The 28,000-nt window shown below is 42.6% G+C and overlaps 2 protein-coding genes and 1 long non-coding RNA gene across 4 annotated transcripts in view; 2 read left to right on the forward strand and 1 right to left on the reverse strand.

The window, feature by feature from the left end:
- Positions 1-3,950, forward strand: part of ETFDH (electron transfer flavoprotein dehydrogenase) — a 41,262-nt gene extending 37,312 nt beyond the window's left edge. The window contains exons 11-13 of the mRNA XM_043902308.1: positions 1,374-1,556; positions 1,824-2,045; positions 3,586-3,950. Coding sequence (XP_043758243.1) covers positions 1,374-1,556; positions 1,824-2,045; positions 3,586-3,749 — 569 coding nt within the window. The 3' untranslated portion in view covers positions 3,750-3,950. The remainder of the gene's footprint in view (positions 1-1,373; positions 1,557-1,823; positions 2,046-3,585) is intronic.
- Positions 3,951-4,288: 338 nt separating this feature from the next.
- PPID (peptidylprolyl isomerase D) lies at positions 4,289-17,538 on the reverse strand. Its single transcript, XM_043902310.1, has 10 exons — positions 16,959-17,538; positions 14,962-15,102; positions 12,560-12,666; positions 10,393-10,581; positions 9,448-9,570; positions 8,836-8,942; positions 6,990-7,131; positions 5,358-5,444; positions 5,229-5,271; positions 4,289-4,673 (listed from the first exon to the last, which is right to left on the reverse strand). The coding sequence occupies exons 1-10, from the start codon at positions 17,041-17,043 to the stop codon at positions 4,585-4,587; spliced, it is 1,113 nt and encodes a 370-aa protein (XP_043758245.1). The 5' UTR covers positions 17,044-17,538; the 3' UTR covers positions 4,289-4,584.
- LOC122694060 lies at positions 17,528-27,985 on the forward strand. 2 transcript variants are annotated; one of them, XR_006341091.1, is made up of 3 exons: positions 17,528-17,652; positions 23,351-23,449; positions 25,516-27,985. It is a non-coding gene; the product is annotated as an uncharacterized LOC122694060 (long non-coding RNA). The 2 variants fall into 2 exon arrangements; XR_006341090.1 differs by having other exon boundaries at positions 25,667-27,985.
- Positions 27,986-28,000: the final 15 nt, after the last annotated feature.

Genomic DNA, 28,000 nt, shown 5'->3' on the forward strand with positions numbered 1-28,000 from the left:
AAGAACAGCGGGACCTGCCCCACCCTCTGCCGTCACCTCCTTTCCCTCTCCAGGTCCTGGGAGCGCCAGGCGCCCCTGAGTTCCCTGCACCTCTGCTCAGATCTCTCTAGTGGTTGCATGTTGATCAGTGAATCTGCAGCACACACACATATGTACACATACACATATGTACTCACACGGCACTCCCAGACCCAGCCCCTCTTTCCATATGGTATTTTCCACCTTTTGGCGGAATTGATCAACTTTATCTCCTGCCTCCTGGGTGGAAACTCAAGAGCAGGGGCTTCATTCCCTGTGAACCACAAACAACAGTAGCAACTCAATACTTGATTTACGCCGTATTCCACAGAGTCTGGTAACTTGATGCTTGCCCAAGTAGGTTGTACCTTCAGGTGTCCTGGAGACATGGAGGCCTGGGCAGGGGCAGGGGGAGGAGCTGCAGGGGACTGAGTCCTCACCAAGGGTGTGTCCCCAGGATGCTCTCACTGCACACAGGGTTCCTCACCCGAAGGGTGGAGTGAGCAGGTGGAGGAGCCCAGGTGGAGGAGCAGTGGGGCTGCTCACCGCGGAGCTCACAGCAGGTAACCAGAAGGAAGACATCTGTTAGAGGTTAAACGCAAGCCCCGAGCTGTAGGCGTTGTCCGGCACTGTCCTTTCCTAGGGCTATCACAACAAAGCACCACAGACTGGGCGACTTGCTTATTCTGAGTTGCCCACGCCAGCAACTCGAAGTGAGGGTGTTGGCAGGACCACTCGTCTCCAGGTTGGTTTCCAGCTGCCGGGAGCCCCTGGCATTCTTGGCTCCTGGCACAGCAACTCCAGCCTCTGCCCTGGCTTCCCCTGAAGTCTTCTCTGCGTGTGTCATCTTGTTAAAACACCGGTCATTGGACTGAGGGCCCAGTCCACTCCAGTATAACCTCGTTTTAACTCATTACACCAGCAGCGACCCTATTCTGACTCCATCTGAGACAACCCAGCATGACCCAGTCTGAGACAGCTCAGGGTTATGACATCAAAATACCTTTTTGGGTGGGTACAGTGCAACCCATAGCAGGTAGAAGGGTTTCACTGATCAGTTCTGAAATTTCTCTTTCATAAGTAGCATCCTTTTCAGGTTCACTGAATTTTGAAACTTATTTCCCATGCTACCAGTTTGGCCTTACTGCCTTGCCTGTTAACACATCAAATAGGTATCTTTTTGGATGATGTCAGCATTTATGCATAAAAGATTCTTCAAGTGTAGTCTTACATGACCACCTGCTTTTTGTAATTACATAAGATGCATCACTTATTTTGGTAGCTAAGTACCTTGACAGTTAGACTCCTTGAGGCAATTTAACACAGTATTTCATGTTTTTTTTTTTTATAAAAAGGGCTTGATGTAACTGAGTACGAGGACAATTTGAAGAAGTCGTGGGTGTGGAAAGAGCTCTATGCTGTCAGGAACATCCGACCGTCCTGCCATAGCATCCTGGGTGTGTACGGAGGGATGATTTACACTGGAATCTTCTACTGGATATTCAGAGGGATGGAGCCCTGGACTCTGAAACATAAAGGTAATTCTGGCCTCTCTGAGCCTGAGCCGTTAGTCATTAACTCAGGAACGGGATCCAGTCAGTGGGAAGGAGGGGAGTTTTCTTTCTTTACTGTTCTAAACTTGCCATATGAGAGAAATGAATTCAGTGTTAAGAGAACAGGGTATCATTGTAAGGGGGCTAAAATCTTGCTTCTTCAGTATAATATTTATAAGTTATTAAATGTCTAAGGAAGTACTTTAAAATTAGTTCTATTTTTACTAAAAATCTTCCTCCAAACTTTGGAAGGGTCTGACTCAGATCAGCTCAAGCCAGCCAAGGACTGCACACCCATTGAGTATCCAAAACCAGACGGGCAGATCAGTTTTGACCTTCTGTCATCCGTGGCTCTGAGCGGTACCAACCATGAACACGACCAGCCAGCACATCTGACCTTGAAAGACGACAGCGTGCCTGTAAACAGAAACCTGTCCGTATATGACGGGCCCGAGCAGCGATTCTGCCCTGCAGGTTAGTACCTTCGTTTCCACGTGTGCTCCAAGGAGCTGCTTTAACACGTCAAAAACAGGCTTCCGTTAAGAAATTTCTCCTCCTATTGCTTAGAAATTGTAAATGGCTCCTACATCTAGATTCCTTTCGAAAACCATTATTCTTACGGTTCTTACTCTCGTTAGCAATTTAGAGTAGGGATTTCTTAAGCCTAACTTAGATGGCATTTCTCAGAAAAATTGTTTACCCTCAGCCCAAGGTGAGGGTTGTGGGGAAAAGCACCAAACATCTCTCTCCATATTCATGCTACTTAAAAGTAATTTTTGTCACAGCTGCTCCCGTATGTATGTGTGTATGCTCCTGTGTTTAGTTGCTAAGTCGTGTCCAACTCTGTTACCCCATTGACTGCCGCACACCAGGCTTCTGTCCTTCACTATCTCCCAGTTTGCTTAAGTTCATGTCCATCCAGTCAGTGATGCTATCTAACCATCTCTGCCACCCTCTTCTCCTTTAGCCAGCATCAAGGTTTTTTCCAGTGAGTCAGCTCTTCACATCAGGAGCCAAAGTATTGGAGCTTCAGCTTTAGCATCAGTCTTTCCAGTGCATGTTCAGGGTTGATTTCCTTTAGGATTGACTGGTTTGTATGCTGACATACACACGCACATATACACATACGGTATGTATGTAGATATCGTGAAATACTAGATTTTGGCCACATGCAGCCGAGGGAGATGCTTCCAGACTGTAAATCCATCATGAATACTGTATCTTTCAGTGCTAAGCTTTCAACTAGAATTATAGTAGGAAGTGGTCTCCAGGGGTGGTGAGACACAGTACTTAGGTGTGTGGAAACCAGTGTACTCTGGACAGGGGCAGGGCCGTGACCACCTCTGACTTTCGCTCCTCACCCCGTCATCTCACTGGCTTGTAAATTGAGGGTAAGAGCTGATCTTTGCAGCCATAGCCACATACATATGAGCAGATCTCATTTTATTGCACTTGGTGGATGTTGGGCTTTTTAAAAATTGAAGATCTGTGGCAATCGTGCATTGAAGAGGCTGACTGGCGCCATTTTCCCAACATTTGCTCACTTCACAGGTCACATGAAATTATTGCAAAATTCTACACATTCTCACTATATTTGATGTTGAGATCAGTGATCTCTGATGTTACCACTGTGACTGACGAAAGGCTCAGATGGTAACACTGCAATGGAACTGCTACATACACGGGAAACAAAACCCCCATGATGCACACTATGTCATTATTTCATCGTATTGTGGTGTCTCCTGTGCAGGCCTGTATATAACATCACATTCAGAAACTGCTCGAGGCAGAGTTCCCTTGTTAGTTACACCAGCTAGCCACATGCTGCCACACCTTCTGCTCTTACCACATCTGATTTAAACCCACAGCAGATGCACACACCCGGATCTTTGTAATCTTCTCTGTGAGTAAATGTTCCGTCAGCAAACCTGGTGGGTTTCTCCGGCTAGTTTCTCCAGGACCTCGGCTTCTACTTTGAAGTTAGCTACTGCACCATGTCTGTTTTTCCTCACAGGAGTTTATGAATTTGTCCCTGTGGAACAAGGTGATGGATTTCGGCTACAGATAAATGCTCAGAACTGTGTGCACTGTAAAACATGTGATATTAAGGATCCAAGTCAGAACATTAACTGGGTGGTACCCGAAGGCGGTGGAGGCCCTGCATACAATGGAATGTAAACTGCAGCTGGCTTCAGGGTCTGTAAAACAGATGGCAAACTAACTTCCAGTACTTGGAAGTTCACAGGTGTCAAAATATCTTACAATATATTAGTGATTAGTATTCAAAAAATAATTACCAGTGAAATCATTTTATACTAAATTGTCCCATAAAGATTATGACTATTTCTCTTAAATAAAACTCTGTTAAGTGCTGAAGCACCTATTTACTTCTCCAATTCTTCCAAGATTCAGCACCAAAAGCAAGACACACCATCAGCCTGTAATGTACATTTGACTCGTCAAGTTCAACACTTCACGTAAAGTGTGTATTATGTTGTAGACCAGAGGCTGGCATCCAGCCCACCACTCTTCTTAGTGTTATGGAGCCCAGCAACACCTCCTGGTTTACACGCTGTCAGTGGCGGCTTCTGAGCTCCAAGCGCAGAACTGAGTAGCTGAGACAGACAGTAATGTCTGACCCTTTAGAGACGCCTGCCAAACCGGAGCCTGTACTGCAGAGAGATGCATCAAAGAACTGAGAAAAACAATACACAGACTCAAGCTTTTGTCTGTTTATTCAAACACAATGTGTCTTTAGGAGTTTAAAAACAAGCTGGAGACACCATTATCCTTTGAATAATGCAGAGAGTCACTGAAAAGGGAATCGACGCCACTGTAGTTTGTAACACTGGTGTATTAAAGAGCAAGTCCCTATCCATATTCCTGGACTGTAAACATGGGGAACCGAAGCATCAGAGGGAGCACAGAAGGGATCACACTGAACAGACAAACCCTTAAACTGTCTTCCTCATTCATACAATCAATGCACACTGAAGCAAAACTGAATTCCTCATCAAGCAAACATTTTTGCATAAGCTGCCTTCTCTTTATCTTTCTGTGCCTTTATCTTTTGCTTGACTTTCAGCAATTCTGCCTGGATAGCTGCAAAATAAATATGGAGTATGAGTTATTTCTCAAAACATCCAAAAAATTAGGTTGACCAAACTGACGCTTTAGTATGGTTTTAAAAAAAAAAAAAAAAGGTAAAACTCTTCTTAAGAGTAACTGAGCCCTATTAACAGAGCATAATTTAAAAGTGCCTTCTCCCTTCCATTAGAGGTGGCTCTAAAGTGCCTCCCTTGTTTCATTTTAGCAAAAGACTCAAGATATATTTCAATATCTAGACTGATGATCACTATTTGTAGTTGGTTTACTTGGAAAGCAGCTTATTTTTGTCGCAGCTTTCCAAAACTTTCCTACAACATATCCAGTAGCTATTCGGGATATGTCCACATTTAGCTTAAGGAATGGTCCCAAACATTAATTAAATCTGCCATAAACACTATCTTCTAATGCTGCTCCTTCATCTGGCATTACCAGACAGTAAAGCAGAGAGTCCAGATACATGCAGATGAGTGTTCTGGACACAGACAAGACCAAGCTGAGGGCAGGGCCCTGACTCATTCAGGACTTTCACTCCAGAAACTGCCGACTTACCTTTATCTTCTGGTGCGATCTCCTGAGCTTTCTTAAGATCAGCCTTTAATTGGGAGAAAAAAAGAAATAATAGATTATGATTCATGAAAGGTATTTTTTTTGTAATTAAAATTTAGAACAAAGTTTTACCAATGCTTGATCATATTCTTTTAATCCTTGCCATCCTTGGGCTCTACGGTACAGTGCTTTGGTATTTGATGGGTCTATTTCAAGGGCCTACAAAAAAAATTATAAAATTAGTATTTTTTTATCCAAACATTGAATACTAAATATTTATCCTAGATTTCAATTTACTGCCTGTCAGCTCCAAATCGATTTGCTTTGTGACAACAGCGCTAGACCTGGAGAGCCTTCTCTGCCTGCTGACACGTTATCTGGTCAGCAGAGGGCGCCAAGGGGATGTGGGTGAGGAACCGGTGTCCCTTCCAGGCTCCTGCAGGCAAGCTCCTCAAGCACCCAACCTCCCTGCCATCCAGTGAGGCAAGGTCACCCCCTCCGCAAGGACTCTGGATCTCAGCCCAGCCCAGAGGGAGTGGGCACTCCTATGTTATACATACAGATGCACATATAAATACATTTATACCTGCTGTTGCCATATTCAGGGTTCTCTTTTACTAGTCAACCTCCATTACTCCAATTCCCCCTTATCTCTATTTTATAGTAAACTTTCTCTACAGAAATTACTATGTAATACCTATCTTCTGATTGGGCCCTAGCTGATAGGAAAAAATATTCTGAATAAAAATTTGTATATACTCATTTAAGCCGACATCCAGGGTTTTTCAGGATTATGAGTAATTAATAGGCTTCTCCTCTCAAACGTTTTAAAAATAATATATTTATTTATTTAACATCCTTTAAAGGTCAACTCTCAGATTTTACTGAAAAGGGTGTATTACTTGCCTCACAAAGGTCAAACAAGCAATCCAGAGTAAAGAATCACCTTGTCCTCTGTTGCCTACTCCCTTCTAAATATACTCTTACACGTTATTCCACCTACCCCATAAATTGGGACCTCATTTCATTTCTACTTGCTCAGGCATAGCTGACCTGTGTACACCGATTAATGGGAAATATACATAAAAATGACTGGAGGGGGTCTTCCTGAAATGTATGTGCTCATCTGGAAAACTTGATCAAACACACTGTCCTAACTGCTGTGCTTAAGGAGGGACTGGGGCCACTTTCCAGCTCTCTCCGTCAGCACTGCTGACATCCCCATGAAGGCAGGCAACCTTCCTGTGTGTTCCAACAGCACTCACCCCCCCAGAAGAGTCTTGACAACCTTAAACTGAAACTGACTCCCTCTCCCACCAAGTAAATTCCTTGACGGGAGGGTCTGTCTTTCAATCAAAACACCTAAGCGCCTATCAGCTGCTTAATCTGTGCCCAACACTGCACTTAAAATGCTTTACACACATAACACAGTCTTCATAACAATCCCAGGAGGAAAGCAGTGTTTCCACTTAACACAAAGAAACTAAGACTCTAACATTAAGAACTTCCTCAAAATCAAAAAGTGACAATTGTCTAAGAGAAAAACCATGTCTGCTGACTGACTCCACAGCCACATGCTTAATCATTCCTGGGTTTATCTTCCAATGTCCGGCACATAATAGGTGCTCAATAGTTAATAAATGAGCTGAGAAAGACAGTATCTTCATGGAAGTTAAGTGATTTCGTGTTATAAGCTAAATGAATGATTTGAGAGGAAGAACTGAGAACCAAAATGTTCAGATGTAAGAACATCAACAGACTCACCTCCAAACAGCTATCGACTGCGCCCTGCCAATCAGACATCTTCAGTTTGCAAGCACCAATATTCAGCACGCAGCTCAAAGCGACAGGCTGCAGCTTTGCTCCATCTGCGTCCTCAGCAACAGCTCTGGAGCCTTCCACATACCTGGAGAACACCCCGTACAAGCAGCAAGCAACAGCCCATTAAGACACTCTGCCTCTGACTCACTCATGACTCGTGGTCAGTGTTGATATAAAAGTTCACCAATGCTAATATTAATATTCTTAATGCTTTCCTTTAGAAGATTTTTGTTCCAACTTTTTTTCCCAAAATGTTCAAAGACACCAACTTAAGAACAATCCCCAAACCTAAAGATTATAAATACTATTAACACTTTTCTATTTATAAAATTAAGGTTTTTATCAACCGCTTTCCAATGTAAATAGGTTTGGAACTAAGGTTGTCATTGCAGGAGAGGGACTGGACTGGGAAAGGTGAAGAAACCTGTGGTGGTAACGCTGACTCATCTTTTACTGTAATTCCCAGCTGTTTATACTATAGTTCCTAACTGAAAGGGGCCCTGAAACAATACATATACCTGACCCCTATAGTCTAGTTTCTAGAGTCTCCCTCAATGAAAAGAATCTGGGCTCCTGGGAGAAATTCAGATCTGGACATGAGGTTAAATGTAAGATGAGCCTGGACCATCTTGTGGCAGAAAGCAGGCAAGTGCTCCCAGACGGAAAGAGACGTGTCAGACAGGGGCAGCCAAGGGGCAAATCTGAAACCTCACAGCCTCAGAAAGAATGATGCGAACAGTATGATAGGCTGAATTGAAAAAAATAATCCACACATCTATAGCAATACTAAAAAAAGGGTAAGGAGTCCTTTCAAACAGAAGAATGACAGCTAGTAACTGCAGAATGACTGGTAAAATCAGAAAATCACAGTTCTGCAAGCCTCAATGTAGTAACTGATTCAGGCAAAGGTCTTCAGTGATGCTGAGACCAGTGGATGAAAGCCTAGAAACTTAGTCATACAATCTCACAGCACCACTGCACAGAGGACGTCTTATTTATTAAAAAGGTAAAGGTACTTTTATAATAGAGACATATGACTAACACCACGTTAACCAAGTGCCAGAACTCAAAACAGGCCAAACTGCCACGTGCCTTCAGGACATGATACACAAAGGATATAGACACATCATCTATTCTCTTGCTAAAATATTTAACCTCAAACTGATCAGGACGAAGCAATAAACACACACGGGTGACATTACCTAAGACAACTGGCTTAGACTCCACAAAATGGAAATGACTTAAAAAAAAAGTGGGGATTAAAGATTAGAGAAGCCGTAGTGACATAAAAACAAATGATACAATGGATACTGGAGTTAAGAAAAATTTTGAGACAACTGGGGACATTTGCATATGCATTACATATTGTATCTATAGTTGTTAGTGTATCTATATTTGGGAGATGTTTTTATGCATTAAAACTAAGTAGAAGAATGTCCTCATTTTGGGGGGAAATACTGGTACTTGCTAAAATATTGAGGTTGGTAAAGTGTCATGGTATCTACAACTTCCTTTCAAAATGATTGTGCAAAAATAAATGTGGCAGAAGTTAAAATTGGTGAATGCAGATAAAGGTACATGAATATTCATGTACTATTCTTAATTTTTCCATATTCTGAAATTTTTCAATTAAGAATCTGTAGGCAACTAAAAAAATGGAATTAAAATTTCAATATACCTGGTTACTCTGCAAGTAATAGGCCAAAAATACAAAAAGCAGCTCTTGAATTTCACTTTGTAATTCAATTTACAAGTTCTTAAATGCAATTTATTAAAAATGTTTTATTACCTTAAAACTTTTGTGTATTTTTTAACGGCCATCTCCCACTTCTGGGATTTGAAAAACGTATTTCCAATGTTTTTTAAGTCTTCTGATATTAATAAAATTTTATCTACCTGTAAAAAAGAATACAAATATGTGGGGTTTGAGTATATAATGCAGTTTAGTGCTAAGTTCTATCTTTAAGACAGATTGACCAAAAAAACTCAAAATTTTAGCACTGGGAATTCCCTGGTGGTGGTCAGGACTCTGTGCTTCCACTGCAGGGGGCATGGTTCCACTCCTGGTCAGGAAGTGAGGATGCCACATTCCACACAGCATGGCCAATAAACAAGTAAAAAAATTTTAGTAGTAAATTTTTTTTAGCAGTTTAATTAGTTTGGACAATCTGAAAGTGTTTGTTAGCTGCTCAGTCGTGTCTGCTCTTTGAGACTCCATGAACTGTAGCCAACCAAGCTCCTCTGTCCATGGGATTCTCCAGGCAAGAATACTGGAGTGGGTTGCCATGCCCTTCTCCAGGGGATCTTCCCAACCCAGGTAAACAGCCCCAGTCTCCTACATTCCAGGCAGATTCTTTACCATCTGAGTCACCAGGAAAGCCCAAAATCTGAAATTACTTACATCTTTTAAATCCACATCCGCGTCCTCGGGGAAATCTGGGTGACTGTCACCAGATCCATCCTTTGGGAATATTCCCCAGTCATCCCCTTCTTTCAGTTCTCCGCATTCTGCAATAACGCACAACTGTAAAAATAACCCTCAATTGTAGAAGCGCACTACTACGTTAATGATGATTTTTAAAGGTCTGGGGTTAAAAGCTCTACGGCTGCAGGTCGTGTGCAACACTGCCTACGCGGCTTCCTGGCCGGCGCGCCTGCTGTGACCGCAGTCACGCGCTCCACACACCGCCAGGAGCGCAGCAGCGTCCCCACGCCACGGAAGCACTCGCTGCAGCCAGTAACTCGTGTACAGAGGGAGTGGACAGGTTCACCGTCCCTGAGGTGTGGCCCGTGCTTCCCACTGACTCTCCTTCGCACACTGACAGCACCTCCCGCAGGTCTGACTCTCCAGTTTTCATCCCCAGCCCTGTGCATGCAGGGCGTCTGTGATGGCCGTGTTGATCCACAGACATGAAGAACACAAGGCTCTTTGGAGTGACAGGATCTAGTCCAAACCCTTATGTGATTTATATAGGCTGAGAAGTCAGGCCAAGGGAAGTTAAATCACAAGAGCAAGGCTAGACCACAAGTTACATGGCAGAGAGGAGACCCAAGGACCCCAAGTTTCCTGCTCTCTGTACTCTCACGTGTACACACACCGACTCCAAGTTCTACAGGCGTAGGAGACTTCGGTTATTAAAATCAGCAAGACTGAAGTGGAAATAATAAAAGTCTCTTTTTAAACTGCCCTCATCTTTCCCACAGTAGAAAACAGCTTCAAAAAAAAAGTGGCAGGTGCAGGCTTCTAGAACAAGAGCCTTCTAGACATTTTTCAGCTAACAATCACCCTTTGACTCACCCTTCTCTAATCCAGCAGCTAAGATAAGATTACCATCCCGTTACTCACTTTGGCAGGTTTTTCCCCTTTCACCTCCACGTTTTCTAGAATCTTTGCCACACCCATTCCTTTCATCACTTGGCCAAACACTACGTGCTTCCCATCCAAGTGCGGAGTCGGAACGGTGGTGATGAAGAACTGGGAGCCGTTGGTGTTGCTGCCCGCGTTGGCCATGCTCAGCAATCCCTCCCTGTCATGCTGCGGGAATAAACCATAAAAAAACCACGATGAGAGTTCCCACTCTACTCTACCAACCATTCACAGAAAAGTGTGGGTGAGGGGGTGAGGGGGGCACTGGAAAACCACTTAGAGCACACAATGTAGACAGATTTACTTCGTTATCAAGTGCGACTTTAAGTCACAAAACAGGAGAGCACTTAACCACTTTTTAAACTTTAAGGAGAGCTTATGAAACCAAATTAAGGTAACAGAAACAACAGTGGGGGCAGGGGTGGTACTCCTAAATTGGTCACACTGAGAACATGCTTGGACTTCATCATTAAGATGAAGATGCCACAGGACGGAAATCTAGTAATTCTGCTTCACCCTGTCTTATGACTGAGGCACTTTTTTTCTGAAAGGCACTCAACAGTGTCCCCACTTTCGGGCCTACATGATGATTCTCTCTTCACACGTCAGAAAAGTTAGGTCCTTTCCTACTTTCCACACGTGTGACACTCATGTTAGCCCTCCCACCTGAAATGCCTTTTACCCCTAAACCCAAATCTAATCCAGCTTTCAAGACCACCCAGTGTGCCAGAGAACCATGTGTCCGTGCAACAGCCCCTTTTTCTAAAACGTTACTTTGGTTTCTGGTTGCACTGGGTCTTTGTAGCTCTTGAGCGGGTTTTCTCTAGTTGTGGTGAGTGGGGCCGATTCTGTTGTGGTGCTCAGGCCCCTCATGGTGATGGCTTCTCTTATGGCAGAGCACAGGCTCTAGGCGCACAGGCTTCACTAGTTGCAGCACACGGGCTCAGTAGTTGTGGCGTGTGGGTTTACTCACTCTGTGTGGGATCTTCCCGCATCGTGGATCAAACTTGGGTCTCCTGCATTGGCAGGCGGATTCCTATCCACTGCATCACCAGGGAAGTCCACCCCCTTTCTTTTGCTCAACTTTTCCATCACATAATCTGAGTTTTCATCTTTCTGGTACTTTCTTTCTCCCTTCCAAAAGTCTGGTGCTTTCCCCACAATATTAAATATTATTAACTTATATTTCCTCAGCTTCCTCATGCCTTCTTCCTTCCTCACTCACATCCCTCCCTCAAAGGCATCTGTATTTTAGTTCCTTCTAACCAAATCTCAGCCAGCTGGCGAGGTCAGTCTGCCTAGTTCATGCACCCGTTCCCCCTTGATGTCTTCCCTAGTAATCCAGACCATAGGAGTCATACCTTTCTCCTATCGTATACACAGGTCTTGGTCAACTTAGCATTTACTTGCATATTATTACATTATTCTCCAGTTGTCCTATGTGTTTTAATCTTGCCTTTCTGGCAAGATTTTATTCCTTATCATGAAGGTCTTTCCTTTTTATAAACTCTTTGGTGCCAGTGACTGTATTAGCTGCAGGAAATAAACTGCTTAAAACATTGATGACATTTATTCTCAAATAATCCTAATCACCTTGCCCCTATTCCCCATTTCCAAAAACACATGTTTACTTTTGCTCTTACACGTCCACTGTCATGACTGAATGATACCACATACCCTGATGGGGACCCCAGGGTCATTGAAATTAAGCAGGCACAGGTGTCACTAAGGTCCTTTAGGAGCCTGGACATTAACCAGATCCGCTAGTCTGCAAATGCTCTGACACCCCAGACATTAGCCATGGTTTTGCTGCTCTTCAAATTTAGGCATAAAGATGCACAACTTACAATCCCTCTAATGGGAACATTTTTCCTGGAAACAATTTTGCCATATGCTGGCCACCCATGAAAACTTATTGGCTTTACCGCAGTGTATAAACCTGGATCACACTGAAACAGCTGTTGTATTTTTGCCAATAAAATCATTGCTGGATGAGTTTTTTTTCATATTAAAGATGTATATTTACAAATATGATACCTTTCACAAATAAAGGAGATCTAAGCACATCTGGGGCATTTATCCTAATTTGACAATCCGACACATGACAACCTTTATTATTAGCAACACACATTTTTGTCTACTTTACCTTATAATGGAAATTTTCATCTTCAAATTTTTCACCATAAATGCTTTCTCCACCTGTCCCATTCTGATTTGAGAAGTCTCCACCCTGAATCATAAATTTCTTAATAACTAAAAAAAAACGAAAATCAGCATTAGAAACTACAGTACAGATGACTACAGCAGTGTTAACTAATGAATATGTGACAATAAAGACAACTTCTCTCCTGCCCTCCCCACCTATACGCACAACTCCAGACTCTTAAAAAGGCTTTTCCCCATCCAAATCCCCATTAAGACTCAGAGAATTAGTTCTTATGGCACCTCCCCTACAACACTGTCAAACCTCAAGACTGGATCTACTAATTTTTCTCCCATAGTACCTTGAGTTTACCTTTCTTTTATAATATGGATCATAACAATCTGTCTCTTCTAGCAAACAATTAAGAACAGCAACACCGTTTTGGTTCTGTGGTAACCATGTGATGGCTGGGCACATAATGGTTAACTCAAAAATGCCTACTGAATAAACCAATTATTCCCAAGAGGTTTGTTACACTGTATTGGAATTACTTCTGCAAATGTTATTACTTAACACTGCCACCACATTCAGATTCCCCAGAACTCTGTATCGGCTTGTATGACACTAATGTACTAAGGAGACACAGCTGGACGAGAAAGGAAAAAGGTAAGTCAGAACCTGGAAGAATCCATGTGTTTCCTATGCTCCCTCCTTATGTGAAAGGTCACAGGGTGCCTTCTTTCCCCAGCAAAGACAATGCAGCAACACGTGTACAATGTGGCTCCCCAGGAAAGCCCTTGAGAAACTCAGCACCCACCAAGGTTTCTACAGGGGCTGATCATGAAGGCACTCTCTGCCTAGCAGATACCAAAATTCCACCACATCCTCAAAAGGGAAGCAATTGTTCAGCATAAATCAAACTGTACAGTCTCGGCAGACTAAGCCATGTTACGATTCAGAGAATGGTTAAGTGCTCTGACTTCAGGCAATTCCACCATTGCAAGCAGACTTGATGGACAGCAGTCTCAGGTCTGCAATGTTAACTCTTCTCCACAGACACTTTATTAGAATACAGGCAACTCCTTGATTTACTGCGTTTTGCAGATACTGTGGGGTTTTTTTTCCAACATGAAGGTTTGTAGCAATTCTGCATCAAGTCTATCAGAGCCATTTTTCCAACAGCATGTGCTCACCTTGTGTCTCTGTGTCACATTTTGGTAGTTCTTACACTATTTCCAACTTTTTCATTATTATTTGCTACAGTGATCTGGAACCAGTGATTTTTGATGTTACTACTATAACTGTTCTGGCACTGTTTTTAGCAATAAAGTATTTTTAGATTAAAATATGTATTTTTCTCCAGATACAATGCTACTTTATGCACTTTAATAGACTATAGTATCCTGCACACATAACTTTTATATGCACTGGGAAACCAGAACTTTGTAACTTGTTCCATTACAACATTCACTTTATTGCAGTAGTCTGGAACCAAACCTGCAATATCTCCCTGGTAATGCTTCCCAAGTGGTGCTAGTGGTAAGGAATCCACCTGCCAAGAAGGAGACACAGGTTCAATTCCTGGGTTGGAAAGATCCCCTGGAGAAGGAAATGGCAACCCACTCCAGTATTCTTGTTTGAAATAGTCCATGGACAGGGGAGTCTAGTGGGCCACAGTCCACGGGGTCGCCGAGTTGAATCTGACTAAGCACAAACACACATGGCTTGTATTTTGGTATTTTATTAAACATGAAAGTAAATCAACAGTTTAAGTAATCTAAAATCAATGTTAATTTTTTCTTAATCAAGTTTCTTTAAATACTTATATAACTGCCAATTAACTTATTTGTTTATTCATTAAATAAATACTGAGTGCCTACTCAGTAACGATACTAGATGCTGAGGACAAAATGGTGAGAAGATGCAGTTCCTCAAATACGGAGCTACTCCATGGGGAGTACCAGCAAATCATCACTAAACAAAAGTGTGACAACACAGGGTGAAAGGTCACCTCTTCATCACATGTCACACCAGGGATCCAAGACATGGAATCTTTAAGTCAGCAGCAGTGGTCCCAAGCAATCCTGCCCAAGTAGGCATAACTTTTTGTCACTAGGCAGTGAAGCTACCCAAGCTCTATTTGTTTATCATGGCCACATCCTGGTGAAGCAAGGGTAACCCATTTCTCAATAAACAAACCTTAGGACCCTCCCATAATTATTTCCACCTTTCACAGCCCAACATCTATGAAACTGACCTACAGTCTCAGATGTTAAAGCATCCCTTTGGAAACTAACAGTAAGTCTTAACTCTCACCCTCTACTTAGTGTTTTCTTCCCTAACTCCCTAAGGAACAGGACTCAATTACCTCTAAGAAGAATCAGATTCACAAAATGTATACATACTTCTATGGAAAGGACATCCTTTGAAATGGAGAGGTTTCCCAGTAGTGGGTCCAATGCCTTTTTCTCCTGTACACAATGCACGAAAATTTTCTGCAGTTTTGGGTACAATATCTGCAAACAATTCTAAGACAATTCGACCAACTGAAAGAAAAAATAAAATTGTGTCAGTGTGCAAAACAACTAAATAAGCACATGATAGAAGAAATGCGAAATTATGGTGACTGAAAAATACCAAGTTCTCTTTTTTTGGTCATTTTTCTGATATTCTAATTTAGTCTACCTGAATTGAATATCATGTATCCAGATGACTTTAAAACAACAACTTTACTACATCTAACAAAGGATCATAAACACAGTAGCCAGAAGATTAGCAGCATATAAGGACACCATCATCCTGTCGCCCCCTTCTCCTGCCCTCAATCTTTCCCAGCATCAGGGTCTTTTCCAATAGTCAGCTCTTCACACCAGGTGGCCAAAGTATTGGACCTTCAGCATCAGTCCTTCCACTGAATATTCAGGGTTCACTGACTCAATGGGCATGAGTTTGAGCAAACTCTGGGAGATAGTGAAGGACAGGGAAGCCTGGCGTGTCATGGGGTCAGAGAGTCAGACACGACTTAGTGACTGAACAACAACAAAGGGCACCATCAGTTGATTGATTTTTTCTGACATGTGCGCAAAATTTTAAATCACCAAATGACCAATAGAAGAAAATGAAATATCCTCTGAGTGGTCAGGCTGGTCAAGTTTTAAGTATAGCTGTAGTCTCTGTGCTCTATGCAACCTGCCCAGTGCTGCCTCTGCAGCAAAACCTGAAAAAGTTGCCATTCTAGATAATTCCTAATGCAGGCAATAAACTTAGCACTAAATTTCAAAACAAAATGAATGCACACCTAAGTCTCTGTGTGTGTCTGCCTGCCTTCTCAGTAAACAAAGAATGTTGCAGCCATTAAGCCATCATATTATGCTGACCCGACGCTGCTGAAGAGCCCTGAGGGAACTCAGTATGGAGACAAACAGGCTGCCCACTTCCAAGCCCACCTAGCAGTCAGTTGCTGCAGCCATCATGAACAGCGCACCCTGAGGAGAGTAAGGATGAGAAAACACGGGATACTGGCCCCAGATAGCTGATATGCACATCAAATGATTTCAGTGAGCCCAGATTCTTAAATCTTCCCATACAGAGAAAAGCCCTAAATTCCTTAACCTGAGATACCTGGTTTTCTTTAATTAACAGTTATCTTTTTTTTGATGTTCCGCCCACTTGTCTTTGTTGCAAAAACTCCTAAATACCTTGCCTCCTTCCTCATCTCTTTGAACAGAGCTGAGATACTCTGTCCCAGGCTTACGGCCTCAGTTTTTTCCTTTAAAGCAGTTGTAACGTATTCCAGAACACAAGCAATTAAGCTACAAAGCAACGTGCTAATTCACAAGACCTGAGGCGCCTCCAAGCTGCTACTGTAGCCTAGGCAACCACACCGCCACACAGATCTCATTTTCCCCATGCCAAAACAGAGGAAATGTCCACCAATCTGAATGGATCCCTAACTTAAGAATCAGTTGTAAAAAAGAAAAACAGGGAAAGTCGCTTTAATTTATAGATAACATGGCAATTGCTGACATACATCACGTGGCAAAAGACACAGGGTGACGGAAGCCCACCAGACGCTTAACCAGGGGTTTTCTAAACAGGTTTTCGCCCTACAAACATAAAATCACCTCGTTTTGTGCTAACTTCACGGTGCTAGGTTGCGGGCAGGTGCGGCCAAGTCGGGACAGATAAACCCAAAAGCTTCCAATATTCCTCGAACAGAAATTTCCAGAAACTTCTCCACGCCCCACGGCACCGGTACAAGGTCGCGGGCGCAACGCAACCCGGAGGCCTGGACCAGTCCAGGTCCCAGTGTGGGCAGCCGGCCCCCACCTCACAGCCGCCCCCTGCCCGACCAGCGTTCCAGCCTCAGGGACCCCCGACCCCGGGCGCCCCGCCTCCTCACCTCTCTCCCCTCCGATGTCCACGTCGAAGAAGACTCGAGGGTTACTGGGGTTGGAGGGCTTAGCCTGGGGGGATGGATGCGACATTGTAGCCTGAGGACGCGTGTACGACCGCCTCGTAACACCGCGTGGTCACCGTGAAGCTCGAACCCTAAAGTCACAAGGTCCGCGAAGAACGGCGGCGCTAATGAGCCGCTTCCGGCTGGGGACCGGAGGACGCGGCCGACTTTCCGGCACCGCCTCTCAACTTCCGGCGGCGCGGCCCGACTTCCGGCTTCGCTGCCCTTGGAGTCCGCTGGCGCTTGAGCCAGCACGGCCGGCTCTACGCTTTCTGACTTGGGTTTCCCCTCTTTCTCGTTCAGTGAAGCTACAGGCCCAGTTGTTTTTATTCCTGTTGCTCGTGTTTCGGGAGAGCGTTGTCAGGCTGTCAACCCGTTTCACCTCGGGGCTCCGCTTTCCGGCGAGGGGCCGGCTGTCTGAAAATCCGTTTGTCTGGGAAACAGGGCTGGAAATGCTCACGTCGGGGGTCGTCGGAGGGTGGAGACGGTGGCCCTCAGCACCCGCCTGGCGGCACAGCTAGCGGCGGCGAGTCTCTGATCCCTGTGCGGTGGCAGCCGTGCTGTAATTCGATTCTCCTACTTGGCCACGTGAACGGTGTCAGGAGGCCGGGCCGAAGACTCCTGGTTCAGCTGACTTGTAGGTCGCCCGCTTTCCCGGGGCGGGGGGGGGGGCTGTATTCAAGCTTCTGATTTCGCTTCATGACCTCACACTCACTTCTTGATAAAGCTTAATTCTGAAGAAGAGTGGTGCTGTGGTCCTTACCACTTCATCATATTCTAATTGTTTACTGACCTATTCATCTGTCTTCTCCCGTTAGAGTTAAACTCCACGAAGACAAGAATTTGGTGTTCTTTTTTCTAACTTCAACACTTATCACAGTGTCAGGCCCTGAGAATGTTTATATGAAAATGTCAAGAAATTTCATTTTCATATGCCTTTATGTGCAATGTGAGAAGAGTTCCTGTGTCAGTTCCTCGTGCTGATCCTTTCAAGTTCCAGCACATTAAAGCTAATGTAAAATGTTACTTTTTTATGCATTGATGGCCTTCAGTTTCATGGTGTTTATCCGTTGTGGTTCCCTGAAGATCCAAAGGAACTTAACTTAGCACATAACCTCTGGGCTGCTTGATAAGAGTCAAAATAAATTATTCCTTAACCTAGTCTCATTTCAGAACTGCAAATTGGTAGCTTAGACTTTTACTCACATATCAAATGATTAAAAATTTTTATTCTGATCTACGAGCTTAAAATCAGCTTTTCAGTTCAGTTCAGTTGCTCAGTTGTGTCCGACTCTTTGCGACCCCATGAATCGCAGCATGCCAGGCCTCTCTGTCCATCACCAACTCCCGGAGTTTACTCAAACTCATGTCCATCGAGTCGGTGATGCCATCCAACCATCTCATCCTCTTTCGTCCCTTTCTCCTCCTGCCCCCAATCCTTCCCAGCATCAGGGTCTTTTCCAATGAGTCAACTCTTCACATGAGGTAGCCAAAGTACTCAAGTTTCAGCTTCAGCGTCAGTCCTTCCAGTGGACACCCAGGACTGATCTTTAGGATGGACTGGTTGGATCTCCTTACAGTCCAAGGGACTCTGAAGAGTCTTCGCCAACACCACAGTTCAAAAGCATCAATTTTTCAGTGCTCAACTTTCTTCACAGTCCAACTCTCACATCCATACATGACCACTGGAAAAACCATAGCCTTGACCAGACGGACCTTTGTTGGCAAAGTAATGTCTCTGCTTTCTAATATGCTGTCTAGGTTGGTCATAACTTTCCTTCCAAGGAGTAAGCATCTTTTAATTTCATGGCTGCAATCACCATCTGCAGTGATTTTGGAGCCCCAAAAAATAAAGTCCAACACTGCTTCCGCTGTCTCCCTATCTATTTCCCATGAAGTGATGGGACTGGATGCCATGATCTTAGTTTTCTGAATGTTGAGCTTTAAGCCAACTTTTTCACTCTCCTCTTTCACTTTCATCAAGAGGCTTTGAGTTCCTCTTCACTTTCTGCCGTAAGGGTGGTGTCATCTGCATATCTGAGGTTATTGATATTTCTGCCGGCAATCTTGATTCCAGCTTGTGCTTCTTCCGGCCCAGCGTTTCTCATGATGTAGTCTGCATATAAGTTAAATAAGCAGGGTGACAATATACAGCCTTGACGTACTCCTTTTCCTATTTGGAACCAGTCTGTTCCATGTCCAGTTCTAACTGTTGCTTCCTAACCTGCATACAGGTTTCTCAAGAGGTGGGTCAGGTGGTCTGGTATTCCCATCTCTTTCAGAATTTCCCACAGTTTATTTGTGATCCCCACAGTCAAAGGCTTTGGCATAGTCAATAAAGCAGAAATAGATGTTTTTCTGGAACTCATGCTTTTCCAATGATCCAGCGGATATTGGCAATTTGATCTCTGGTTCCTCTGCCTTCTCTAAAACCAGCTTGAACATCTGGAAGTTCATAGTTCACGTATTAGCTTTCAGTTTATTCCAAAAATAGTCATTTATGCACTATAATCTTCTGTTATTATGGTTGATTAACCTTACCATTAACTAGGCAGCACAGCTAAGCACTTCTACTTGGCTATCAGACTTTTAGGGTTGAATCTCTAATAGCAGCTTGCGATTTTTGAAAAGTTACTTAGCCTCTCTGTGTCTTAGTTTCCTTATCTGTAAGTTAAGATAATATGTATTTTCTAATGTTTTTATCCAGATTAAATAAGTTATTTAGGTGTTTTAGTTTCAGACACATAATAAGTACTCAAGTGTAAGCAATTATTAACCATAAATAGCTAATACTTTATTATAGTTACTAATATCAACATTGATATTACTAATACCAACATTGATATTACTAATAATACTATATGACAGTAATTACTAATATCAAAAGTTACTAACATCAGTTTTGAATAATACTTCAAAATGAAAGAAGCAAAAGTGCTTTGAGGATGCCTCTGCATTGTCAGAAAGTGCAACGTGATTCTTTCTGTTATACAGGTTTCTGGGTGTAAAAAACGAATCCAGATGTTACTCTCACTCTGTGTAGATTTTTCACAGCAAAGTAACAACTTTATATAACTGTCATATTCCTAGAACCAACTCAATTAACAGAATCTACCTTTGAAAATCTTTCCAGAACTGATAAATCCTTATCCTAGAAGACAACCTGTCTCTTTGTCAGTCTGCTTAAGACAGGGCTCTGAGTTCTGAAGTCTTGCCCAATGTGTAGGAAGGAACGGAGCCAAGACTATGAATTACTTCTTTTATATATTATATATACATATAATTTTTATGACTTTCTTTTTATATTGGAGTATAGCTGATTAGCAATGTTGTGATAGTTTCAAGTGGACAACAAAAGGACTCAGCTGCCTATATTACTATTTCTTAAGGCTGAGGACGCAGTTTCATCTGGAGAGAGGGAGGGATATTTTTCCTAAGAGCCCTATTACTGTTTCTGTCTGTTCCTAGTGTGGTAGGATAATATTAACAGATTGCCTCCCCTAACCAGTATTACCTTCTTTCGATGTTTTTGTGCATGACTCCACCCCCAACAAGCAACTAGGCATCCTGTGCTTATTTATTGCTTTAAGGGAAAGACGCAGCGAAAGAAAAGAAAGCACAGGAGGGAAAAAAAGGAGTCCGTCCTGGCTTTCATACTGCAAAAGGCTTGGCTTACAGGAACAAAAAAAAAAACTCCTGGCGGAGCAAGAGATGTGGATAAGAAATGTTCATTAAGAACATGGCATTCCACTCACAGGAAAAACTGAAACGAACTCCCCTCTTGTGCTGGAGAAAGAGGAGGTTGTGGAAGGCAGAAAGTGGGGAGAAGGAGGAAGGGTAGCAGAGGGCTGGTTTAGATGGTCCCTAACTCGGAGAGTGAGCAAAACAACATCCCTGTATTTGTCCGTGTGCCCTGGGAGTTGTTGCTGTTTTTCAGCCTCTCAGTCGTGTCCAGCTCTTCAGGACCCCATGGACTGCAGCACTCCCGGCCTCCCTGTCCCTCACCATCTCCCGGAGTTTGCCCAAGTTGATGTCCATTCCATCAATTATGCCATCCAGCCATCTCATCCTCTGATGCCCTCTTCTCCTCCTGGAAGAGGAGACACCTTCTTTCTGAGACGGGAGCTTGCAGAAAGGAACTCTGAGCCCAATAGAGGTTGGGAGAACCAATGACTGGGTTAGGATGCTGAGTTTCTCACTGTATACCCATGTAGACAGATGGGGAACCAGAGGTCCCAACCTAAACTGTTGCCGCCACACTAGACATTCTCAAATTTAGATCCAACCCTGGTGGTGGGGGGAGGTGGGATACCAGAAATTGGCAAAGATTATGGTATCACCAACCCTTTGGAATAGACAATTCAAAATTGAACTTAAAGGTGAGTTATGGAAAAATAAATTTGTGTTTATACATTCGCATGGTTATAGGCTGTGACAAGGACACAGACAACTTTGGAGTAACACCCAAGCATGTTGTCAAAGACAAGAAATCAGGAAGGACACCAGGGTTTGGGGAGAAATTTTCAGGATCTTAGATGTTTAAAGTCAGTCTCTGACAGCAAAATCGGAACTGGTCAACATGTAAGTCTTCAAGGAGACAACATAATTTTTCTCCTGGTTGGGAGGGCTGGTGTTGATGAGGTGGTAATGTGCGAGAGGAAATACTGACTTCGCACCGCTGCTCTGAACCACATAGAAAAATGGCTGATTCCACTAAAAGAACGATCAAGAATGGAAAAGCAGTTCACAGGTTCTGCCTCCTACATATATGACAACTGTGGGTTTTCTGACCTGGAACACTGAACCAATGGAAGACAGCAGAGGCCACCAGGGGACAGCAGAGTCTGCCACAAGCAGACTGCCACATCCCACAGACAGAAATGGTGCCTGGGACTCCAGGCCTGAGGACTCCCAGTGTGACAAGATTCTTCTTCTAGGTGCTGGGGAAGACATGACAAAAACGGAATTGATGATCAGTTGACAATCACACCCAGTAAGAGGGCTATGTCTATTCCTTTTCTGAGGAGAAATAAGATTAATTTTAACTATTTTAAGTTGCAAAATGTGTAGTTCTCCAATAGACCAGAACCAATGATACACTGATGTGAACCCACAAAACCACTGTTGAAATCCAATTTACATTTACCTAAAAGGACTTCCTCAACATGGATTGTATAATTATCACAGAAATAACTTGGCACCTACTGCTCACTGCCATGTGCCAGGCTCTGTGCTAAGTGCTTTACATAATTAATGTTATTCAGTCTTCAACTTAACTGTGTCATAGGTCATCTTAACATCCTATCATCAGACAAATAAGTGCCAGTGAGGTCACAAAAGGTGCCCAACGTGACTCCAAAGCCAATTCACTATGTATCGGGTTGGCTAAAAAGTTCCTTTGGTTTTTTAACTAAAAATAAAAGACACATTTTTCATTTTCACCAAAAACTTTATTGAACAATATATTCACTGTTTGGTTCCACTACCTTCTGTCACTTTTCAGTCAACTTCATATTTCCATATTTCCAAAACTTTCTTTTTTGGCCCAAGAATTATTAATAGCAAGCCAGGGCTCTGTGGCTTAGACAGTAAAGAATCTGCCTGCAATGCGGGAGACCCACATTCAATCCCTGAGTCAGGAAGATCCCCTGGAGAAGGGAATGGCAACCCACTCCAATATTGTTGCTGAGAAAATCCCATGGATGGGGGAGCCTGGCTGGCTACGGTCCACGAGGTCACAAAGAATCAGACACAGCTGAGTGACTATTAATACCAGGTGCCTTTTACAGTATTCCAGGGAATTGAAAATTTTTCCAGTAAGAGAATCTCGTAAAGACCAAAATAAATGGAAATTCAAAGGTTCAGTGAATACAGGGGATGAATTTGTAGCCAAGCTGTAACAGTATTTGCCTGCTTATCAAAGAAATATGCGGCCTTGAGTTATCCTGATGGAAGATTATGTGTTTTCTGTTGACTACTTCAGGACACTTTTCATGAAGTGCCTTCAGTTGGTCTGAGGGTAGTACTTGTTGGAATTAATCCTTTGGCCTGCCAGAAGGAGTTCATAATAGAGGACTCCCTTTCAATCCCACCATATACACAATATCACCTTCTTTAGATGAATACTGGCCTTTGGTGTGGTTGGTGGTGTTTCATTTTGCTTAACCCACAATCTGTTCTGTTCCACATTATTTTTAAAAATGTATTTTATTAGTTTTGGCTGTGCTGGGTCTTTGTTGCTGCACAAAAACTTTCTCTAGTTGTGGCAGGGGGCAGCTACTCTTCATTGTGGTGTGTGAGCTTCTCATCACAGTGGCTGGTTTCTCTTGTTGCAGAGCACGGGTGCTAGGTGCGAAGGCTTCAGTGACTGCAACGCATGGGCTCAGTAGTTGGATCACTGGACCACCAGGGAATCCATGTTCCACATTGCCGAGGTAAAAAATAGTCAAGACCTAAATGTTGAGAGTTATGTTTTCTCTGGTGGCAATTTTAGGACTTTAACCCCAGCAGACAGCATTTTAAGAGACCCTGAGAGAACTGTTCCGAGGACGCAGGGGATAGGGTAAATCAGGTTATATAGAAGTCTGTAACAAGGGGCAGGTAGCCTGAACATCAAAAGATTATTGTTAACTAAGGAAAACCAGATATTTCAAATTAAGGAATTTAGTGGGTTTTTTATGTATGGGAAGATGTATGAGTCTGGGCTTACTGAAATCATTTCTTTTATGTGTATCTCAGTTGTCTGGATCAGTATCTTGTGATTTGATTTTTTACATCTTTAGTTTCTCGTTTGGTATAGGGAGGAGTGGCAGCTTGAGGTGGTTCCCTGGCTGCCAGATAGCAGGCATTGTTCTTCCTGGGGGTACTCCAGGCCCAGAAATTTACCTATGGAAGGCCAAGGATAGCTGATGGCTATGCCATCCTTATTTACAGGTACGGCAGGAAATATGCCATTTCACATTATGTGCATTATCCACTTTTCATCACCCATCACAGTATATTTTAAAAGCAGAACATTTTCATTACCTTTAAGTAGAGAATCGCATGCAGAAATACAATCAAGAAGGTTTTTTTCACTTGTGTGGAAACCAAATATCAAAGCAATTATTAATAATGTAACCAAGTTTGTGCAAATGATTTTCAGCTCTTGATTTGGATACTATGAGTATGTCAGCTGTCCCCCGCATGGTATAATATTGATTGTTCTCAATTAATGATTTGATTGCTGTCAACTTCAGCTGGCTTACCTGACCATGAAGTGTTATCTAGAGAGAAATCTCTAGGATGAAACTTCTAAAACCACTTTTGCATGTTCGACCAGTCACAGCACCTTCTCCATACACTACACAAATCTTTTTTTGTGTTTCAGTTATGTTTTTAGCTTTCTTGAAATAATAAAGATTTTATGCTTTTATGCCAAAATGTTGCTTTTTTTCCTTCCGTCTTCAATCTTAAAATGAGTACACAAAAATTCACCAATTTTGATGAGTTTATTTTAATGCATGCTAATATGAGAGCTATCACAATACAATTTAACAAAATTGTCTTCAATGAAGTTAAAGACAACTAAGCACTACTAGAGCCATCTTCAGAAAAAAAACGAACAAACATTCTGACCAACCCAATACTAGAAAGATAAAACCTAACACTCTATCTTTAAACCTATAAGTTTTAAATATTGTGTAAGAAATACCAAGATATGTAAAGGGCCTTGAGCTCCTCATGACATTAGTGCTGGACTTGTTTATTCTTGCATAACTCATTTTTGACCTGATATTATAAAGCAGTTTAGGCTCCTATACATTTTGTAAGTTATTCATTATCTATAGAATGTGTTGTTGCCGTTGTCACTCAGTCGTATCCAACTCTTTGCAACCCCATGGACTGCAGCACGCCAGGCTTCCCCGTCCTTCACCATCTCCCTGAGTTTGCTCAAACTCATGTCCATTGAGTCAGTGATGCCATTCAACCAGCTCATCCTGTGTCGTCCCCTTCTCCTCCTGCTTTCAATCTTTCCCAGCATCGGGGTCTTTTCCAATGAGTCGGCTCTTCACATCAGATGGCCAAAGTATTGGAGCTTCAGCTTCAGCATCAGTCCTTCCAGTGAATATGCAGGTTAGATTTCCTTGAGGACTGACTGGTTTGATCTCCTTACAATCCAAGGGACTCTCAAGAGTCTTCTCCAGCACCACAATTCAAAAACATTTATTCTTTGGCGCTCAGTCGTCTTTATGGTCCAACTCTCACATCCGTATTTGACTAAAGGAATTCCTGATAATACCAAAAACACAGAATGAACTACTTTCCAATTCTGTCTCTTATCTTGACCCTCAAAAACAAATAAACAAATGAACATACTGTTATGTCATTTTTATTGAAGGATATAGGTTCCTAAAATTCAAATTTGAAGGACTTTGAATTCGACTATGTTTAGCGAAGCTACTGTTTAATGGTTATCATATTCTTTATACAATTCCTGCTGCTTGTTTTGGGGTTTCAGCTAGGCTTTGGTGCTGTGCTGTGGCTTCATCATCAAGATGGCAAGCCACGATGGGAAAGGAAGGATTTCTATGATGTTGAGAGAAGAGTCATTCAAGTGCCCTGGACTGCACACCTGAAGCAAAGAGCTGACTTTGTGTTTTTGCCCTCAGAATGGACTATCTCACCTTGCTAAGAAGAAAGGTTTCGGAGAGGGGTTTGACTTTTTTTCAGATCGCAACGGTGGATCTATTTAAATCCTGGAACTCTGATGATTGCTCCAGAAATTCAGACAACAGAGCATCATCCAAAAAAGGTCAGCTTTTACTGTTAATATAAAACTGTGAGGCTGGTGTTTGGATCCCTTTTCACAGAGGAGGAAACTGCGTACAAGACATTAGAGAAGTGCCCCAAGACCATGATGTCGAGCTGTCAGGCCATGAAACATGCCTCCTATGTCCCCGAGGGCATTGTTCTTCCTCTATCTGGATATTTGGGAATATCTGCTGATAATAACAATTTTGTTTTTGTCATTAGAGATGACAGTTTTATCATTGTTGCTTTTGAGGAAAAAAAAAATGAGCCAACAGATTCAGTCACTCCTTGAATAATCCCTTAAAAGTGACTATTGGATCACACTGTTGAAAAGAGGCCATGTATTCAGGTCATTAAAAAAATAAAAAAGCTTTTAAGCTTCAAATGGAGAATTTAGATCATAATTATTTAGTACACAGCTAAATTGCAACTAGATCTAGGAAAATAGAATTCCTCTGCACTCAGAATCTTGATACATGTTCAATGAGGACTCTGTTCTTTTGATTTACTTTTATAGCTAATAAGATACTCAGATATAATAGAGTGATAATATTTGCTGAAGTATTTCCATTAGCAGTGCAACATCTACTGGGGAAAAAAACTCGTTATTCAGCCAACATTACTGAGTACCTACTACCTGCTGGGCTAGCATATAGTTATAAGAACAACAGAGCTGCTGTTTTTAAGGAGTTCACTGTTTTCTAAAAGAGACAAATCATTATAATATATGTACAATTTATGTATAATAATGCATATACATAATAAACATGTATTATATTCAAGACACTGTGGGAAAAAATTGGAATATTAGACTTTGGAGATCTCTAACAATTTTATAGGGGAGGTAGGATTTGATCTAAGTCTTCTTAAATTCCAGAAAATACTTCACCAGGCTAAGAGACTAGAGTCTGGGGACACCTGTTAATATTATACATAGAGCATGGCCTAAAAATGATTTCCATTTAAGAATTAAAAGCCAGAGAAAGAAAAGAAGCTTTTATTCCCAAAGCATGGGGGAGAACATAGTGGAAGGTTAATAGCAGAACATCTGGTAAGAGTAAGACCTAGATCCTCAGTTCACTGAGGAAAAAGCTAGTGCAGAATGATGGTCTAAACACATCAAAGTCAAATAGAAAAATAATTCTCCATGTACTCACAATTTCACCCAGATTTGCTCAAAACTCACAACTATGAGCAAAACTTGGCTATATATAAATACATAATTCTGGAGTACACACAGTATTTTCATTCCTTCTCCAAAATCTAATAATGTTTGAGAGAAGTTTAAATAATACCAAAACTCTTAATTGTTCAGAGACTAACTCATGAGAAATTCTCATTTGTATGTGGAAAACTTTTCCTTCTAGTCATGCTCTTTGCCTAAGGAGATTTTTTTTTAATAATTAATTTTTATTGGAGTATAGTTGATTTCATTCTGTCTGTCCTCTGATGGATGAAGATAAGAGGCTTATGGAAGTTTCCTGATGGGAGGGACTGGCTGTGGGGAAAACTGGGTCTTGCTCTGGTGGGCTCAGTAAATCTTTAATCCAATTTTCTGCTAATGGGTGGGCCTGTGTTCCCTCCCTGTAGTTTGGCCTAAGGCCAAACTATGATAGGGGCAATGGCAGTAATGGCAACTTCCTTCAAAAAGACTTATGCCAGCACCCCGCAGCTCCCAGGACTGCTGTAGTCAGTGCCCCTGACCCCGCGGCAGGCCACACTGTTGCCCACATCTTTGCTGGAGACTCCCAAACACTCACAGGCAAGTCTGGCTCAGTCTCTTGTGGGGTCACTGCTCCTTTCTTCTGCGTCCTGGTACACACAAGATTTTGTTGTGCCCTCCAAGAGTCTGTTTCCCCAGTCCTGTGGAAGTTCTGAAATCAAACCCCACTGGCCTTCAAAGTCAAATTCCCTGGGGGTTCTCAGTCTCTTTGCTGAATTCCCAGGTTGGGAAATCTGTTGTGGGCCCCAGAACTTTTCCAACAGGACAAGAACCACCTTCTTATAAATGTTCTCCAGTTTGTGGATCGTCAGCTCAGTGTCTCTACAGTGGAGCTAACAGGGACCTCCTCCAAGAGGACTTACAACCTCAGATATACAGATGGCACCACTCTTATGGCACAAAGCAAAGAGGAACCAAAGAGCCTCTTGATGAAGGTGAAAGAGGAGAGTGAAAAAGCTGGCTTAAAACT

Source organism: Cervus elaphus, chromosome 5 (genome assembly GCF_910594005.1).
Source record: "Cervus elaphus chromosome 5, mCerEla1.1, whole genome shotgun sequence".
In the NCBI taxonomy this organism is placed as follows: domain Eukaryota; kingdom Metazoa; phylum Chordata; class Mammalia; order Artiodactyla; family Cervidae; genus Cervus; species Cervus elaphus.

Excerpts from the sequence above, each read along its gene's own strand:
- PPID (XM_043902310.1), bottom strand. The coding sequence starts at position 17,043 with ATGTCGCATCCATCCCCCCAGGCTAAGCCCTCCAACCCCAGTAACCCT. Across the intron at positions 15,103-16,958 it reads GGACATCGGAGGGGAGAGAG|TTGGTCGAATTGTCTTAGAA; the intron begins GTGAGGAGGCGG and ends TTTTTCTTTCAG. Across the intron at positions 7,132-8,835 it reads AAATACACAAAAGTTTTAAG|GTATGTGGAAGGCTCCAGAG; the intron begins GTAATAAAACAT and ends GGTGTTCTCCAG.